Here is a 19,377-nt window from a genome sequence, read left to right as displayed (position 1 = left end):
GGGTTTTGCTTCCTTCCATCTCCACCTTTCCCTTGGCTGAGCTGGCTGGGCAGCCAATTAGGCAGTGTTCCTCCCGACAGAGCAGCTGACAGTTGACGGAGAAGAGCCCTAGCGAGCACGCTGTCTGCCTTCCAATCACTTCTCCAACGTGCACAGCCTTTAGATACTCGCAGGGTGTCGTCTCCTCTCTCACGCTTGCAAGTGAGAAGCCCTCGTGTGGAGGTGAGGAATGCGGACCCAAGGAGGGAGGTTTCACTCCTTAGCAATGTCACCCGGCTAGTGTCCGTGCCTGGACAGACCGCAGCTGCCACCGCCTGCGCCGGCCCCACATTCCGATCTCCCAACCAGCCCTAGGAGGTGGGCGGGATCCGCACTGTCCTTCACAAATGAGAAACCAAGACTCCAGAAGGGGACACGACTTGATCAACGACTTCCAGTTGGGAAATGGCGGAGCTGGTCTGCAAGCCAGGAGCCTGGCTCCTCAGTCCTAAGGCTCGGCCTTTTGGTCCAGGTTTTGTGCAGGTCATTCATGCCCTTTCCGAGGTCCTGCCCCTAGCCCCTGTGTTTTCCAGCCCTCGGTCCCCCCTGCCTCCCACCCTGGCCACGACCTGCCTGCTGTCACACTCACCTCTCCCGGGTATGGCCTCTTTATGCTTTGAATGGGAAGGGACTGGGGCCGGGGGCCCGGGTAGGTCTGCTGGGGCATCCGCTGCCCGTGTGTGCCAAAGGGGCTGATGCCGGGCGGCCGGGGCTGGTTCATGCCCATGGGAGGGCCGCTCATCCCCGAGGGTGTCATGCCAGCCGCCATGCTTGCGGGGTTCATGCTGCCCCCCATGGAGGCAGGCCCCCGCGGCCCGGGCTGGTTCATGAATTGGCTGTTATACGCCTGGGTGGGACCCATCTGGAAAGAGGAACAGACCTTCAACGGGAGAAGAAGAAAAAAAAAAGAATAAAATGCCACATGCATTGAAAGTGCAGGGAAGGAAGGGTGGGGGCGGGGAGGGCTCCGGGTTCGGGGGCGCTTTCCTGTGTGGTTGCAGCTGGTGACCAGGCCCCAGGGCTGTCTGGCCTCTCGGGCTCACCACCGCCCTCTGCAGGCCGCACAGGAAAGATGCAGCCCAGGGGGTGTTTGGGGTGGGGTGCAGTCACTCCAGAAAGCAGGCAGCATTTCCAGGGAGGCAGGCAGGGAATGGGGAAGACGGTGCAGGGGTGGGGAGGGGCATGGGAGGATGGAGGGGGGATGAGGATGGAGGCAGGAGCCCCTGGCCTGGAAGCCCTGGCCGCGCCCTCGGCCAGCGGAGACGCGCCCTCCATCCACAGTCTGAGGCAGTCTCGGCTCCCACCTCTGCCCACCTGCCCTGCCGTCTCCACCCTGCAATCCCCACCGCCTGTGTCCTGTCCTGCATTCCTGCGGGGGACCCCGTCTCCTCACAGCCCACCCACCACTCCCTCTGAAGGCCAGGGGAGCAGGAATGGGACCTGGGCTCAATCCACATGGGCTGACTAGGACCACATGGTCTTCAGAGGCCATTATGGGGACAGACTGACGACCAGGCATTATAGGCACGGAGCCCGCTCCTTGGGGAGCAGGTGTCCGGAGGACGATAAAGAACCTCTCTCCCCATTCGCAGACACACGAGCCAGAAACCCACGCAGAGCAAACACAAGCACCCAAATGGCCTCCCCCTGCCACACCCAACCACGCCGACACACCCACGTCCTGACACACACCCGTCCACATGCCTCCGAGGAAACCCAACGCACCCTGACACCATCAGTTCTTCCAGCACACATGGCACCAACACCCCGACTCTGCTGGGTGGGCAAGGCTGGACCAGGACTAGTGGGGCCCTTACCGGTCCGTACTGGTTTATGTCCTTGTTCTGCGTCTCCTGCAAGGCTGCCACGGTGGCCGTGGCTGTGGCCGTGGCTGTGGCCGCCGCTGCCGCCACTGCAGCGGCAGCAGCCGCCGCCGCGGGCTGAGTGAAGTCAGCGGGCGGCCTGGTGTGCGGAGGGATACCCATGCCTGCGGGGGCATTAGGACCCCCGGGGTAACTGCAAGGGAGAAGAAGAGGAGACTGAGATGCCGCCCGGGTCTAAGGATGAACCCTCTGCAAGCCTCGGGCTGGGAGGGAGAAGACGGCTCGCTCCACGCCCTCCTGCCCCCATAGGCAGAGGAAGCGGCTTGGCTCAGGACCCAGAGGGGACAGGGGCCTCCCATGGGTTGGCAGCCCTTCGTGCCACTTGGCGACAGGCGAGCTGCTGTTCCCGAAGCCCTGGCGGGGTGCTGGCCGGCACGGACTCTCAGGGGCGCTAGATCGCTGCCCCTCGCAGCGGCGGGCAGGCCACCTCCCGGGGGAGGACACCGTGCCTCGGAGAAACTGAGCAACGGCCGCAGGCCCTGGCAGTGGACGGTGGGCCGAGGCCAGGGGGGCGGTCCTGGACAGGGCAGGGTGGCAGAGGAGGAACGGGGTGCCTCTGCCCGTCCTCACGTCCCTGCAGCATCTTCCCGGGGCCCCTTCAGCCCCTTCCCCCGAGCCCGGCGGGCCTCAGCCTCACACATTTCTCCCTGCACAGCCCGCCGGGCGGAGTGGCCTTCCTGCACCTGCACCGGCCAGCCTAGACACGGCACAGGAGGGCCGTCCCAAGGGCCAGGGGCTGGCGCCTGTCACGCCCCCCCAGCTGCTGCTGGCCCGGAAATGGGGCATGACTGTGTCCCTCTAACGGAGGGGCCAGCGGAGCAGGACACGTGCCAGGAAGCATGGTGCTGGCGTTCCAGCTCCTGGACGCAGGGGAGTGGCAGGGCCAGAGCCACCCCGCAAGGCTGCTCACCTGGCCCCGAAGCCCCCGCTGCCGGGGTAGTTGGGCCGGCCGTACATGCCCTGCTGGATGTAGGGCTGAGCGGGCCCGGCCTTGGCCGAGAACTGCTGCTGCTGCCCGGCAAACTGGGGGGAGTTGAGGCCGGGGTTGCTGGTGGTCATGCCCGATGCCATGGGGTTGCCGCCTGGATTCATGGGGTTGTTGGCATTGGCCATAGGGTTCCCGAGGACCTGTGGGCACAGAGCAATTGTCACCCGAGCGGTGCCCCGGGGTGTGGGAAGGGAAGAGGAGACATGGGTGTGGGGGGGTGGTATGCTGAAATGGTGCCATAGGGAGAACAGAGGGGAAGGGGAAGAAGGCAGAGGCATGAATTGTCCCCGGGGTGTATGAAAGCTTTGAAGGGGGTGATGCAGCCCGGAAGCAGGCAGCGGAGGGGGTGGGACCAGGAGGGGCCGGTCCTGCTTAGTGGCAGGTGGAAGGGACTGGACATCTCTGCCCTCCGTTGTCAAGGGGCCTCGATGCAGAGGCTGGGCTGCTGCTCCGTCAGGGCAGAGAGAAGCCCAGCATGCCAGCTACGGACGGCAACAGGATCCTGGCTGAGGGGCCCCTATGGCCTGGGCCTTCAGGGAAGCCCAGGGATGCCCCTGGGTGGGGGGCGGCAGCAGCCCCGAGCTGCGGCGCCGAGGAGGCTAGACAGGAAGGTGTGGAGGAAAGAGGAAGGGGTGAGAGCAGGAGGCAGGGCTGGCCAGGGCTGTGGGGAGGGGTCTGTCTCATGCTGAAGGCTCAAGCTTTGCTGAAATCTAACCCAGGTTATCCAGGATCAAAGGCCCCGGATGCTGGAGCCCTGAGGCCAGTAACACCCAGGAAGTTCTCCTTTTTATCCAACCAAAGCAAACGGGGCTAGAGAAGAACCCCTAGCTGTCCATCAGATCAAAATCATTCCCCCAGAAAGGCTCTAGGGTGGGGACAGAGCAGAGGGGCCCGCAGCCGCACCCCCAAGCAGGCGAGGAGGGTAGTGGCGTGTGCACAGCCGAGTGAGCCCGGAGAGCTGGTCTTCCCAGCTGGGTGGAGCGAGGACGGCTGGCGTGGCAAGATGGCCCAAAGGCCCGGGGGGCTCAGGGGATGGTCCTACCCGGGGACGGGCCGCGGCTGGAAGCGGGATGGGCTCTTACCTGGCTCTGGGATGTGTTGGTCACTCCCCAAACCGTGGTGACCACGGACAGGGAGCCGGGAGGCTGGTTGGTGTTCTGCTGCCAAGGGACAGAGTCATAGGGGAATGACCCATCACTGCAGAGGGAGATAGAGGGGGGTCCTCAGGGACCACACACACAGGCGGGCCCCATCGCCCCACCGTGCTGCTCCACGGCTCCCAGTCAGGCCGAGGTGACCCCCGCCCCCCTAGCCCTGCCACCGCGGCCGATGCACAACAGGCACAGCTCGCACGGTGACCGACGGTACGAGTGACCACGGGTGCCACCCCCAGAGCTGGTTGTCTCACCTTAGCCCAAAGTCCACAGGCCGCGCTGTGGAGGAAGAAGAGAGACCCACAGGCCCAACCTGAGCTCCTCCTTCCACCACGCTCTGACTCGAAGTGGCTCTCCAGAAAGAGCTCTGCTTCCCCCGCACCAGCTTCCCCTTGGAACTTCCCGGTCCCTTCTCAGAAAACATCGGAAGAGCCCTGATCTGAGTCTCACCTCTTCCCCCTTCCTCCAGACCCTTTCCTAGCAGGTTGGCCACCCAGCCCAGCTGATCTGGCCTCTGGCAACACGTTCCTTACGTCACTCTTCCTCCCTGACTCTGGATCACAGGTCCGGGCCTGCCCGCCATGCTTCCCCACCTACTCACACCCCGGTCCCTTGTGCGCGTCCCCACCAAGCTAATCTCCCTCAAGCACCCAAGATGCTCTGCACAAAGACCTTCAATGGTTCCCAGTGTTTACAAGGCAAAGTCCAGACTCACACACTTCAGAATGATTTACCCTGTTGGCTGATCCCACCCTAGCCTGCCGCCCCCCTTGGCTCCCGCCTCTACTGGGGCACCCCCAGCCGCTCCCCTATTTCACTGCTAGGCCCAGAGGTTCCCACTTTGTCTGGTGACTTCGCCCGAGCAGCCCCCAAATGCCAGAAGCAAGGACTTCACCTTGGACCCAATGCCTCACCCTGCACACAGTAAGTGCTCAATAATGGCTTCCTATTCGTTGCTGTGGTACAGGTAAAGAGTGACCCCCGGGGACAGGGAGGGGGCTGTCAGGGTTACAGTGTGAAGAAACTGTCGGCGTCCCGGCAGCTAGGGGTGCCGAGCTGGGAATGCCTCTGTGCTGACCCTGTGGCACCTCTACAAACACAAATCCCGGACGTGGCCCCAGAAGGAGCGGAGAAGCAGAGTACCCGCTGGCCCTGCACAGGAGGTGGGCCGGGCCTGGGAGGCCCTGGGGGTTCAGCCCAGAGGTCAGGACTTACAGGAGGGAGGCCCGGTCCTGCATGACAGGCCGACAGAGGGGAGCCGGGGTGCCCAGTCCTGTGCCTGCTTCTTCCCGGGGAAAGCCCTCGACAGCCGACAGCCAGGGCAGGCAGGGTCCTGCAGGGGATGCTCAGACTGGAAGGCAGCACCCTGTCAGTCTGCGCAGGCTTGCTCTCCCCCTGCCTGGACACCCTCTCTGCCGGGCCAGCCCCTGGCTTCCTTCCTACCTCTGCTCAGAAGCCATCTCACTGGTGGAGGCGGGGGCGGGGGGGGGGGGGGGGGGGTGGGGGGTGGGGGAGGGGGACCTTGACCTCCCAGCATCCGAGCAGCCCCACCCCTCCCACTCCCTCTTCCTCCTACCCTGGCTTTTTTTGGTACCCTGGGTACAGGCCCTGTCCCTTCCTGGCTCAGGGTACAAGCTCCCCCGCCCCGCCTGTACTCAGCCCCTCATTTGTAAAATTGTAAAAGGGCAGTCCCCCACTCTGCTCTCAGCATTTTTAAGCTGTAGGTTATGACACATGAGCGGGTCATGACATAACCAGCAGGAGGGGGAAAAGAGGGAATAAAACAGAAAGTAGTTAAGCGTGAGCACGTGGTAAGAATAAAAAACATTGCTCAGCGTCTCGGTTTTGTATACGAGTATGTGTGCACCCTGGGTCACGGTGTAATATGCTTATTTACCGGGGGTCTTGGTCAAGGGAAGTCTGAACAACCCAGGCCTCTGTAGGGTAGGTGTGAGGCGGCTCCAAGAGGAGAATGCAGACAAGAAGGCCTTCCCAACTAGAAAGGGACACGGACTTGGCTGTTACTCAGGATTTCCAGGGGCCGACAGCAGCCAAAAACCTGGGGAGAGGAGGTGCCCTCAGGAACCCAGACCTCCTGCCTGCCCCCTACCCCTGCCGGCCACACGCGCCGTGGGTCAGCGCAAAGGGGGTGAGGCCTAGAGGCACTGGCCAAAGGTGACAGAGAGCTCACACTCCCCCACTCCGGGCCCCCAGGATGGCTGCCTGGAGATGTGGGAGCCCGGAGAACTCAGGAGGGAAGGAGGCCAGGAGCCTGCTCCTGAGCACGGCTGGGCGAGAAGAACCTCCCTGGGAGAAGTCAGAGTCACTGGGGTCCCGGGCCTGGCACCCCAGAGTCTCGAAGGGAGGCCCTGCAGGCTCCAGGCTTAAACAGCAGGTAGGAGACCCCCAGACATCAGCCGTCCCGCGAGGCCCGCGTCCTAGATGTGCAGGATCGAACACAGGGCCCCCAGCCCCGTACAGAGAGCAAGCGCGCGGCTTCGCTGCCTCTCAGGCTCCCATCAACTCTCCAGGCTGATGTCCAGCTCGCATCCTTTTAGAAGGTGCCGGGCAGGCTCAGAAATAAAGCCGTCTGGGAGCCCCTGGAACCTGGCAAGGCCCTGCCTGAGCCTGGGGGTGGGTCAGGGGCGGGGAAGCGGCAGCTGTTGCCTCTCACCTCGGGTGGGGAGGCCCCAGTTCACCGGGATACTGCACAGGCCCACAGTCGAGCTCCTGACTGCCCGACAGCTCCGTGGGTGGGCCCTGTGGGCGGAAACCAGCTCCTTCCTGTTTCGTCCCCTCCGCCCGAAACCCGGTGAGAAGCACACTTAACCATGGTTCCCAAACTGGGCATCCCCGCCGTCTGGCTGGAAGGTTGGCCCCCGAGCCCGGGCACACACCAGGCGTGCTCGCGTGTGGACAGGGACACGGACGTGTGTATGCACATGCACCTGGGGCCATGCTGCCGTGCACACGCGGGGGAAGACACAGGCACACGCCCGGAGGGGCGGTCTCGGGGACTCGCTCGCCCCCACTCGCACCTGCTGCAGAAGCAGAAGTGGCAGCCGCACCAACACGGCTGTGACTCATCTCCTGGGGAGACGGCTCCTGCTGTCGCAGTGAAGGCCCTCGCCCCCACAGGCCCATGGCAGTCAGCCCTGTGACGCCTCTGCCTGGACTCAGACACCGCCGCCGGGGGGCTGCCGGGCTCCAGCTCCCCGTGCCCAAGGAGCAATGACAAGCCCGGCTCCTGGGCCCTACAGAGGTGGGAGGGGGCCCAATGTGATGAAGGGGAGGCCTAGGGTGTGTGGGGGCCCTGAGATCCCTCCTTCCTCCGGCAAGCACTATCTAACCCGCAGATGCAGTCAGCCCAGGTCAGAGGGCGCTGGCATTTTGGGACTGCTCACTAGGAACCACTTCTCTCCTATTATCCACACCTGGCCGCAGTTCAAAGGGAAGCCAGGGCGCCTGGAGCATGAGAATCCCACTCTTAGTAGTCCTGCCCAGCTCTCTGCACTTGCACCACCCACAGCCGGGGCTCATGCCACAGCTGCCCCCTGCTGCAGTCCCTCCGGCCCAAACTGCCCCAAGAACCCGAGTCCGCCCACAGAGATACCAGTCCCAGGAGCCACCTGGAATCTCAGCAGTGTCCTGCCTGCCCAGCACCTCCGAACAGGGAGGCAGCTGCTTCCTCGTTGGGGACGCTTCATCCTCACCCTGAAAAAAGTCACCCATCCTTCCCAGGCTCCTCTTCCAGAGGACACCCTCTCCGGGAGGCCCTGGCCACATCCACTGGCTTGAGCTCCACTTGTTCCTCAGGTTCCTAGGGCCTGGGTGGGGGCCCAGATGAGAGCCCTCCAGCCTTTTTCCTTCAGCCCCACGGGTCCTGAGTTCGGCTACCTGTACCTGGCAGGAAGGCTTCACACACCTACGGGGTTCGCAGAGCCTTTGCTAACCAAGGTGCCAGAGGGAAACACCACCTCTCCAAACCCTCCTCAGAAGGATGCCTGAAACGAGTAACTGTGTCCATTCATTAAACCTGACTGCAGACCACCTACAGCATGTTTGTGACCCTGTGGGGACTGGCACCCAGGAGGTGAGAGGTCCTACCCCCCGGGGAGAGGGTAAGCAGCCACTTACTCTCTCTATGCCTCAGTGTCCCAGTCTGTAAAATGAAAATAATAATGGTACCTCTCCCAGAGGCTGTCATGAGGATTGAAGGAGCTCACAGGCGTAAGGCAAAACGACCACACCCAGCATCCCCCGGGCCCCTAGAACTGTTGACATCTGCTGCTGTTGTTAGGATTTATCGAGTGGCTCCTAGAAGGAACTCTGTGAAGGGACTTTCACCTAAGAACTCACTTCATCCCTTAAAGTGGGCTCAGCAGACACCTCTCGTAGGAGCTGAGGCTTACAAGGTCCCAGAGCTGGTCAAGGGCAAGACTGCAAGGCGGCCCGGACCACATGCCATTGTCTCAGGGAGCTAAGGATCCAGTACGAGGGCACTTCCCTGCACAAAGACGGTGAGGGGCGCCTGGGGGGCTCAGTCCGTTAGGCAACCAACTCTGAATAAGGCTCAGGTCACAAGATCTCAGGGTTGTGAGATCAAGCCCCACACCGGGCTCTGCACTCAGCAAGCAGTCTGCTTGAGGATTCTCTCTCCCTCTCTCTCTCTCTCTCCCTTCCCCTGCATGCACTCTCTTTCTCTTTCAAATAAATTAAATCTCAAAAAAAAAAAAAAAAAAAGATGGTGATAATGCGAGGGGGGCACACGCTACGAGGGACATCTAGCAGTCCCCAAGAATTCTGAGAAGGGGCACAGCTTCCCAAGGGTTCTCAGGGAAGCCACCCAGCACAAAGGTACAGAGGACATGCAAAGTTTAGTCTCCAAAACTGGCTGCACAGAAAACCCAAACAGTGACCCGGGGGGGAGGAGGGGGACCCACTCCATCCATCAAATCATTAGCTTTGGCCCGCACAGAGTATCCTGGCAAACAGTCAGGGACTCCGACTAAACATCTGTGAGGCTAACACTGAGATGGCACAGGGAGGCCCTGCGGCGCAGTGGCTCACTGTCTGGGCTCTAAACTTAGAGACTTTTCCTCAAGCCTTGGCTCTGTTGCTGACAAGTTCTATGACCTCGGATGTATCACTTTCGTCAGCTCAACTTTCTCATCTGTAAAATGGGGCTCACGCTCTCCCAGGATGAAGCCTACGAATACAGGTGAAGTTTAGCACGGTGCCTGGCACAGAGTCCCTGCTAAACTGTACACACGCTTTTCTCTCCATGTCTTTAGCCTGACTGTGTGTAGGTACCCCGATTTACTTGATGATACGATGATAGTGCTTCCAAGTTTTGCAAAAATGCTACGAGTGGGGGTGTTCTTACCATTCCTGCCTGTTAAACATATTTTCCAAGCCTCTGAGGCTTTCCTTAGTGCTCCTTTTGCCTTCCTGCCTCTAGTGAACTCCTACCTATGCTTCAAAGCCTAGCCTGGATACTCCCTTTTGTGATTCTCGGAAGCAGAATCAAGGACATTTTCCTCTATTCTCTTCGTCCTTTTGTCACATAAAAGAGCTTTTCGCACTGCAGTTATAGTAGACGATTTACACGTCTGCCTGCCAGCTCCATAGGCACTGACTGATGTTTGCTAAATGTGAGAAAATGAGTAAAGCCCAGCAAGAGGGGAGTGTGGATTCCTGGATCCCGGGTACCTCCTGTGGCAGTGTCTACGCAGACATTCATGGAGGGGAGGGGAAAGGAGGGCTGAGTTATTTCTTCCCCTGCACTTCTCACAGCCACTTTATTTGGGAAAAATAACAAATTCCTGTTAAGGGTATTGTCAGACCCTAATTAATGTCCCTGATCTGGCTATATTGGTCCCGTCTCCACGCAGGGCTGCAGAGTTACCACTAATCAAACACCAAGCCGGTGAGAAGCTGAAGCTCCAACCCTCTTTAATTTAGGGGAGACGTTAACGGTGCTCTCCATCATCACAATTACCCAGGCTGCTTCCTTCCCTCCCCGTGAGGAAGCGTACAGGGACCTACGCAGCTAACTGCATATTAGAGGGTTTTAAATTTTTTCAACAGGAAGCAGGAAAGGAAGAGAGCCTGTATCTTCTTAGCAATCTGGAACAGAGGGAGCAGGATTTATGGGTCCTTCAAGCCCCCTCTTTCATTTCTTTCTTACCCCCTTTAAAAAAAATTTGGGGGGGGCAAGAAGAAGGACCTGAGCTTTGGGACAGTCTGAGCTTTGGGACGAGCTACACACAAACAGCTAACAACCAAGGCAGTGGAGGTGGTGCGATGTGACCAAGGAAAGGAGAAGGCTGGGGGGGGGGGGGGGGGGGTTGTCAGCTCTGATGGACCCCTTCTTTGTCAGCTGACCAAAGTGAGTGCATCAGAGTCGGCTGGCGGGGCGAGCGAGTTGGAAGCCCTGCACTGCTGTTATTCTGGGGCCACAGATGAGGACACTGAGGCACAGAGCGGCTACAGAGCTGCCCAAAGCCCCCCAGCTGTCAGATGTCTGAGCGGCCACTTGATGCCCAGCGGCCTGGCCCGGCACCTGTGCCCCACCTGCACCCCACCTGCTGCACAGAGGGGAGCCCCTGGGGGCCGCAGCCCAGCACCTGTCCTCTGGGGGGCGCCAACCCCTCACCCGGAAGAGGACGGGAGGCACCCCTGGATTTTGGAGTCTTCCCCAGCCCTGGTGGGCTTTGGGCTGTAATTAAGTTAAGAGCGTAAACAAGATTTATTAGGCTTTTAATTACTTTTGCCGCACTGATTTGCATATGGACAATGCGCTTATCACAAACGGCCTTCTTAACCACTCTTTTAAATCCGTGAACGAAGGCAGCAATTGTTTGTTGGCAACAGGGCCAGGTCACGGCTAGGGCTGTGAAGAGGTCCAGCTGCAGGGCTGAGGGCCCAAGGCCTCCTCCTGCCTGGGCTGGCCTCTTGGGCGCCCACCTACAGCACCCACCGCCGGCTCACTCAGCAGGACCAGACTCAGGACGACTCCCAAACGGCAGCTCCACAGACCAGAAAGCTCTGCCCCAATGTGTGGGCACTCGCCTCCTCCTGACTGCCGTCCCCCTCAGCAACGGCCATGGGGCTGCAGGAGCCTGACCCTTCTGAGACCTCGCATGAGCACCCACCTCCACCTGTAACCCTTCCCCTCAGTGGCCATGACCATGGTGTCAGAGCTACAGAAGCACAACCATCATGGGGTCCCCCAGAGGCAGCTGGAGCTTCGGGCTTCCAGGGCTCCCCCACCCTCTCCTATTCACTTGTCCTCAGAGCCTATAGACAAGGACCCCTGAGCGTTCGGACACCCGCACACCTCCAGGCCCCAAATCCTGAACATCTCCCCCATGGCTCAGGATGTCCTTAACTGAAAGGGCAGGAGGAGCCTCTGTCCTCCAAGTCATCCAATACAGTGGTGGAGGGAGGGGTGGCCAGAAAAATTTCCTCTGTGAAAAGTACTTGACTTTCTCTTTAACCAACTTTCCCCTCTTGTTTGGGAAATTACAGGAGGACTTAAAAGGTGATGCCCCCTATTGGGGTTTTCCCGGAAATTCATGAAGCTACAAGTGGAAACTGGCCAACCTTAAATCACCCGCCACAACGTGCCGCGGGCCTCAGTGTGGGGCCTGCAGGGACGTGGACTGGTGCTTGTTCAACCCATGACACTTCCTTTCAGTCTCAACTGCCCCAACTCCCTACAGAATTGGGAAACAGGGCAAGGTCAACCACCAGACACCACCTCGCTGATCTTGGTCAGCAGCAGAGTGAAGGGCGGAGCAGGGCATGTGGTTCAGCGCCCCCGTTCTGCTCCTAGCTGCCTGTGTGTTCTTGGGCAGGTCACCGTCCTGCTCTGGGCCGGCTCTCCCTTCTAGTTCTGCCATCGGGGTAGGAGGAACGGTCCAGAAGTACTCTGTGAGGAGGCCGTGCTCCGTGGAAGCAACTGGTCAACCAGCAGTTCTCAGTGAATGTTCCAGGGCGCAGGGCCCTCCGCTCTCTGAGAGGCCGCCTCTTTGCCTTCTCTATCACTCTTGGGCACATACAAGGAGCTGGACTGGTGCTGCAACAGGTGGCAGGGCCCTGCGTACCAGTCAGCAGCTTTTCAGCCCCCCGCGGGAAAGCCAGTTCCAGCTCACATAATGCACCTGCCGGCTCTCGGACCAAGTCCTGGAAGGTCAACACCCATGTCCTCTGGGCAGCCTCTTGACAGCCCAGACATTTTTCTCCTTCTGACCCCAAGGCCAGGCCTACCTGTCACCTAACCCTCACCCTGCCTTAATCTCAGGTCTCAGTTTTGCCTCACTGGGTCTTACGTCCCCAGCTAGTGAGATGCAGCTCCCAGAGCACAGACATCCTTCACCTGGTTATCTCCAGGACAGGACGGTCTAATGCCTACAGCTCGGCTCGGCGGTGACCTGGCAAAGGGCTTGGTGGTACTGTGGCCTGAACGGTCACAGCCGAGCAGGTCCGAGGCAGGCCTCTGGTGGGGCTGCAGCGCCCTGGCCCACCAGCAGTGACAGCTTTCCTGAAGTGGCTCAGAGGAGGAAAGGCTGGCGGGACGGGAGATGAGAGGCAACGAGAGGCGGGGTGGGTCTGGCGGGGCGGAGCGGTGAGAGGCTCAGCTCACATCAAGGTAGGGGAGCATCACAAGCCACAGCCTGTGCACGGCCGGTGGCAGCAGGCCAGCCCGAGAAGACCTGCGGCTTACTGCCGAGCCAGGACAAGGGGAGGAAGTTGGCCAGAGGTGGGTTTTGCCTTTCTAGAGCAATGGTTCTTAACCACAGGTGACACCCTCACCCTCCAAAATGGGGGAAGGTGCTTTTACAACATGGGGGCAGGGGGGCACTAGGAGACCCAGGTGGGTGGGGGCCGAGACACAGAATGCCCTGCAAAGTCCCATGCCACGACAGATATCCTGGCCCAAATTCCAGCAGGACCCCCTCCCAGCACCAAGAAACGCCCATACAAGAGGGGCTGCCCTGAGTCTGAGTGGTCACAGGCCGGGCTGCGGGGGCGGCCAGGCAGCGATGCTGGGTGAGGAGAGGGGGGCCTGTCGTCACACAAAGTGCTTCCGACCGAGGCGGCAGGGAACCATGGGCTGAGGCCATCCTGTCTGCGCAGGGCGCCCACCTAGGCAGCTCCGTCCTGGCTCCGAGAACCAAAAGCCCCTAAGTCAGTCTGCAGAGCATGGCCAATGCCCCACTTTGTGGCAGCACCTCCGTAGCGTGACCCAGGTGGCCGGTGGAGCACTCGGGGCCAAGGGGGCCTCGGTTGGGCTGGGTCACGAGTGAGAGCAAATGTACATCCCCGCCCCCAAAGCCTGTCACCAGCGGGACCGGCCGAGGGGAAGCAGGCAGCGCGTCAGGCCCTGTGGGTCTGGGCCAACGGGTAGAGCACGCAGGCGGAGCGCCCGGCTGGGCAGGCGGACTGCAGAATCGTTACCTGCGGCACCTGCTGGTTCTGAGGATGGTGTGGGCAGGTTGGCCTGCTCCTGGGTGCCCGCCGGCCTCCACCGAGGCCTTCCCACCCGTGACCCTGAGCTTCTCGCAGCCCTGTCCCCGTGCTGACAGCCCAGCCTCACTCAGCTCCTGCCCGGCCGGCCTGGGCTGGCTCTGTCCCCATCTGCGGGAGGCACCACTGGCTCTGTGACATTCCCGAGCCCTGTCTGGGCCCTGGGTACCTCCAGGTTTGCCCAAGACCCTGCTCAGGATCGCGCTCAGGACAGTTAACTTTCCTCCCGAAAGTCTAGATCCTGAAGAAGAGGGCGCCCTCCACCGCAGCTGGGTAAGACCAGCGCTGGCAAGCTCTGTTGCGGTGGGGGGAGAAACAGCACTCGCTCACCAGGATTTAAAAAAACAACTGCGTTTTTGGAAAGCTGGGACGTCCTCATGGCTGCTCAGAGGCCCCCACCCCAGGTCTTCCCCATGAGGGGCACCTGCAAGGAGATCCGGGGGCCCGAGGCCTGGCTGCCCAGTGCCCACCCAGCAGCCCCCGGCCCGCCCCTGGAGGTGCATGCCCACTCACCTGTGCGACAGAGTGGGTTTCATGGAGCTCATAGAGTTGAGGGGGGGCTGCATGGGGAGTTTCCCGGGGGGGTCGCTCTGACGGCTCTTCTGATGTCGGAGCAGCAGCAGGCGGCCGAGCTCCTCACACCAGGAGGACAGCAGGGCTACAAGGAAGGACAGGACGGTCAGTGGGGCCTGTGGCCACCTCACCCTGCCACGCCCGCCCCCACCTTGCCTTCCCAGACTGGGTGCCCCCACCTTCGTGCGGTACCCGGCGAGCCACCTCCTGGGGAGGCCTTGGTGCTCTCATCTGCAGGGTGGGACCAACGCACAGAGCCTGTGGGGGGCGTGCTTAGGAAGGGCTGGCCTTCCCCAGGCTTCTCTCAGCAAAGACAGCCAGCTCAACGTGGCTTCTCCTTGGGGGGGTGGGGGGAAGGTGCAAAATCACAGACTCCGGAGCCTTCCTGGAGCCTCTTGACCATCCCGGGGTGCCTGCGGGCTTCTCCCTGGAACTCCTCCTCGCAAAAGTACCCACGCCCGTCCAGTGAGACCTGCAGCAGGTCCCTGTGCTGCTGGGCACCCACGCTGAGGAGGACTAAGGATTCCCAGGGCAGAGGGTGGCCCAGAGGTGGGGTGGGGGCCAAGCCATGGGGGGCCGGGGCCACCAAAGGCAGAAGCGAACGGGGACCCTCCACATCTGGGCTTTGAGCCCTTAAACACCAAGAGAAAAGCAGCTGAACCTAACGAGGTGCCGGAGAATCAGGCTTCACTGTCCTAATGCAGTCACCAGGGCCCAAGAGCACCCTCCAGGTCCGTTTGGCTGGCCCATTGTCCAAAGAGTAGGAGCTCTGCTGTGTGACCCAGGGGAGCTCAGAGACCCTCTCTAGGCTTTAGTTTGCTTGCAGGGGAAGAGGAGTGACCCCTGCCCTGCCTCCCTCCCTGGACTGTGTGGTGAGGGGTACATGGGGCCCTTGCTCACTGTGTGGGAGCCCAATGGGGTGAGCCCGGCCACTGCCCCATGCCTGCTGTGAGTACTTGGGCCAGCCTGGCCTGTGACCTCTGGAAGTTGCCTGGCTGGGCTGCCAGGAGCCTTCGGAACCACGACCGCTCAGCCACCTGCCGGACGCAGAGCCTGTTTCCTCCCTTCCAGGCCCGCCCCCCCAACCAGATGCTGTACAACATGCTCCTTTTGTTCAAATCTGCCCTGCATGATCCAGAAGGCCAGCTGCTGTGCCCGTTTTCCAGATGAGCAGACTGAGGGGGAAGTCACTCACCCACAATAACCACAGCTAGAAGAGCAGACACATGGAGGGCACCCTTGCCCCACGCGCACCCCGCTTAGTGGTGAAGTCCAAGCCTGGACCAACATGTGGGAGAGCAGATGAAACCCTTCAGAAGGCAAAAACCCAGTGGCCTTGCTCTCCAGTCCCACCAATTCAATGAGGAAGCCCTCAGGCCTCATCTGAATCCCACCCCTGTACCGTGTTCAGCTGGCATCAGGGAAGATGCCTTGAAGTACAAAGTCCTGGACGTGCTGCACAGGGCTGGCACTTCAGAAACCACTTAGATCCCGGACAGGGTGCCCCATTAGCCCGAGGACCTGGGAGGCAGGGCTGGGACCCCCCCTCTGAAGCCCCGTCAGACCCTGCCCATGGCCCACGTCAGCTCTGTCGATTGTGGGGAGCGGTGGGTTCTCTCCTACCTATCACTTGGTGGGCAGGGGCAAGAGGCAGCTGGGAGGACTGGCCGGAGAGCCTTGCACGCTCAGTCCTGCCATGAGCTGCCTGTGAGGGCCGCATACCCGTTCCTAGGGAACCGCTAGGGGCTGCCGGGCAGGGGAAGGGCAGTAGTTCTCACAGGGAATGGGGGTGGGGGGGGGCATTCTTTGCCCTGCTTCTCGGGTGCCCGAAGATACCCAACCAGGGAGGCAAGCATGGGCTGAAAATCAGCCTGTGCCCCCTCCCCCCCCCGCCAGGAGAGCACCTGTTTCTGCCTCGGGAGGAGGTGCCAATGGCTGAGCTATGTCTTAAAAGATGCGTCCTGCCCCTCTCTGGGAGGCTCATTTCGCCACCACCTGCACAGAGAGGAGGCTGCCAGAGGCCCCTACCCTGGCGTGCGTCTGCCCAGAACCGTGGCGAAACGCCCCTAAAGCGGGCACCCAGCACACATCTGCTGCAGCTGGAGGGGGAGGCAGCCTATTCAGAGAGGTTGGAACAAGCAGAAATGAATTTCCAGATTGCTCCATTCTTCTCCCAAGCCCCTAGTTACCGCTTCTTGTGGGGTGGGGGGTGGGGGGTGGCACTGGGCATCTGGAAACTCATTTGCACGCCAAGCACGAGGCCTGCTGGATCGCAGTGATGGAGGGATGGAGGCACTACTCGGCTGCCAGCACAAAGGACGGCCCCAGATGGTGCCGCCCGCTGCCCGCGGCCGCCCCTCCCAGCCCTCGCTCCTCCTGGGGGCCACGGCGCCATGCGGGAGCTCCCCTCCAGTGTCACAGCCCTCCCACCTGCTTGGTCAAGGACGGCCCTTGACTTCCTATCGCTAGTGCAGTGCTTTTCCGGAAAGAGAAGAAAAGGAAGCTGGTGGCACAGCAGGGCCTGGCTGCAAAGGGTCTGGGACGCCGTGAGCAGATGTGACGTGTGTTAGCCAGTCACGACACAACACAGGTGCCAGGGCGGCCAGGTTCCTACAAGCGAGGGGGGAAAGGACAGGCTGCGAGGAAGGCACCGCCACCCTCCCCTCCTGGGCCCAAGCAGCCGGGCTAGAATGGAGGCCACGCTGGCGGGGATGCGGTGGCGGCTGCACAGCCATGGTGCGTGCTCTCTCGCCGTGAGGGCTGGTACAAGCTGTTGTGGGGCAAAGGCTGGTAACGACAACATGTGGGAATCTGTGGCTGAAGAGGGAAGCTGGGTAGTGCCAGAGACCCAGGAGGACTGGCAGGCAGAGCCAGGTGTGTGTGGGGGGTCATACAAGGACAGGACAGAAACAGCCCAGCAGGGCAGGTGTCTGGGTGTGCACTGCATGTGTGCCCCCGTCTGCGCTGCGCCGGCCGAGTGTGCCCTCGTGGGGACAGTCCTGCCTGCGCGTCAGTCTGGCCCTGTGGCTCCCTGCTCTGGGCCCTCTCTGCGGTGGGAAATGAAAAGGGACCACTGAGCACAGGCTCTGGGACTCGGGAGGGAGGCCAGGTGTGAAGAGGCCCCGGATGGGGTGGGAGGGATGGGAAGGCTGGGTGTAGTGTGCACAAGGATGCCCGCAGTGGGCGGGGTTTCAGGAAGAGACACCAGGCATCTGAAGGGGCTAAGGTAGGCCCAGGAGCGCCCCTCCGACTGCCCGGACAGCCCTGCGTCTGGTCCGGGGAGTCCCACGCACCCCGACAATCTGGGTTCCACCACTCAGAGTTCCGTGACCTTGGGCAAATGACATGAGCTCTTTGGGCCTCAGTTTCTTTATCTGTTGAATAATCACGATACTAACGCTCACTCCTTAGGACAGTCGTGACACTGGAATGGCACTAACACCTACGAAGTGCTTCAAACAGCGTGCGGTGCGGTAAGCGTGGAGGCCAGGGAAGCACGGGCTGTGCTCTCTGGAGAGCAGGTGAGGGTCTGTGGATGATCCCTGTTCCCACTGGCAGGACGAGCCTTGTGAGCGGGAGGAAGCCATCGCAGGCCCCCCAGGAGGCGTCCAGGCAGCCCCAGCGGGCACCAGTGCCTATGCCGCCCCAGGAGAGGGCAGAGGAGGGGCTGCTGGCAGGCAGGCCTCGGGGAGTGGGGGGCTAGGTGCCCTGGCCGTGTGGTCCCACAGCTGACGGGGCTTGGATCCTGCCTGCCGCTCCCTGGCTCTGAGATTTCGCACAGGCTGCTTCATGGTCGGAGGCCCCGTTTCCCCATCCGTGAAATGGGCTTACCAGATGCTTGCCTGCCTCAGGGAGTTGGTGTGAGCTCTAAATCGGCGTCATGGATCCACTGCCAGGGTATCCAAGCAGAAGCCAGGAAGGCAGGGAGGGTAGGTAGAGGAACGAAGGAGCCCTATAACCCACGGTAGCCCCAGGAAAGTAGCCTGTCGATCCCATGCCCTTTTTTTTTTTTTTTTTTTTAATCCCATGCCCTTTGCACAGCCCTGGGAGGGCTGGTGAGGCACCGGTTTTGGGACCAGTCCCTGAGACCTGATCCCAGCTCAGTCTCCACCATCCCGTGTGTCACCTTGAACAAGCTGCCTACCCCTTCCTGAGGCTCAGTTTTCTCATCTTTAAAATGGGGTGGTAGTGATTCTACTGCCCACCTAATGGGCAGTCATGAGGATGAGCTGAGCTACCACCATGTGGTGCGGGTACAGCTGTGCGCCCTAGCAGGGACCATACGCGTGTTGGCTATGACAGTCAGCATTACTGACCTTGGTTGGTAGATAAGCGGCCACCAGGATGGGGGCTTTGGTGTCTCTGGCCACTTGTGACCATACAACAGAGACAAATGACCCGGGGAGGTGTGCAGCTCCATAAGTGCACAGGGGCTGGGGTGGGTGCTGGACATCTGTAAGTCCCAGGCCCTGGAGCAGATGCCCGGGCCCCTCTGCTCGCTTCGCTGCAGGCTCTGCGGAGTGGCCTCTTGCCCCTGCCCGCCCTTCTGAGCCGTTGAGGTGGGTACCGAGGGGCAGAGCAAGCACAATATCATGTGCCCTGCTTTGCCTGAGACACAAGTCAATCCCCCGTTAGAGGCAGCCCTGACTTCGTTTCGGCCAGTGGAAAGGTACCTTCAGCCCTGGAAGGGACGTATTTTGGCCTCCCTAGGATCTGCCATGGGATTCCTGGCCCAACAGCAGCCTTCTTCAATGAGGGCTCCTTTGGGATCCAGACCGACCCAAGACCTACCTGGCCTGGCTGTGGACCACGGTCTCTAGCAGCCGAGTTCCAGATGGCCACTGTAAAGGGAAGGCGGTAGCCCTAAGGGTCGGTGGAAGGGAGAGGGGACACCGGCTGGGAGATGACATGACAGGTGCCCAGTGCCTGCACTTGTCTCTGCAGCTTACCCAAGAAGCCACAGGGACACCAGGACCCCCACTCCAGCCCTGCTGCAGACTTAAAACAACTAGGGTCATTTGCCCACAGCACGTGTCTTACAGTCGATGCCATATTGTGGTGTAATTTGTGGCGTGACTTCCTTCCTAGTGGTAGAAAACAGCCGTGTAACCTAGGGGGCATCTTCTATTCATAGGGGACCCCTGTGCCAGAAGATGCTATGGCTAAGGCAGCACGGACTCTTCTGAAAGAGAAGCAGAAATGAGCT

General features: G+C 61.0%; 1 protein-coding gene across 11 annotated transcripts in view; it reads right to left on the bottom strand.

Annotated features, from left to right (window-relative positions):
• Nucleotides 1–19,377, bottom strand: part of ZMIZ1 (zinc finger MIZ-type containing 1) — a 231,491-nt gene that overhangs the window by 21,166 nt on the left and 190,948 nt on the right. For 9 of the 11 annotated variants that reach the window (XM_025434654.3, XM_025434647.3, XM_025434650.3 and 6 more), the window contains 5 exons: nt 14,112–14,256; nt 3,993–4,107; nt 2,833–3,050; nt 1,857–2,055; nt 629–919 (listed from right to left, as the gene is read on the bottom strand). In XM_025434654.3, coding sequence (XP_025290439.1) covers nt 629–919; nt 1,857–2,055; nt 2,833–3,050; nt 3,993–4,107; nt 14,112–14,256 — 968 coding nt within the window. Of the gene's footprint in view, nt 1–628; nt 920–1,856; nt 2,056–2,832; nt 3,051–3,992; nt 4,108–14,111; nt 14,257–14,350; nt 14,722–19,377 lie in introns of those variants that run through there. The other 2 variants (XM_025434653.3, XM_025434652.3) reach the window with 2 other exon arrangements.

The sequence above is a fragment of the Canis lupus genome, chromosome 4 (assembly GCF_003254725.2).
Source record: "Canis lupus dingo isolate Sandy chromosome 4, ASM325472v2, whole genome shotgun sequence".
NCBI lineage: Eukaryota > Metazoa > Chordata > Mammalia > Carnivora > Canidae > Canis > Canis lupus.
Note: the sequence above shows the minus strand (reverse complement) of the source record. Positions and strands in the feature narration are given on the sequence as shown.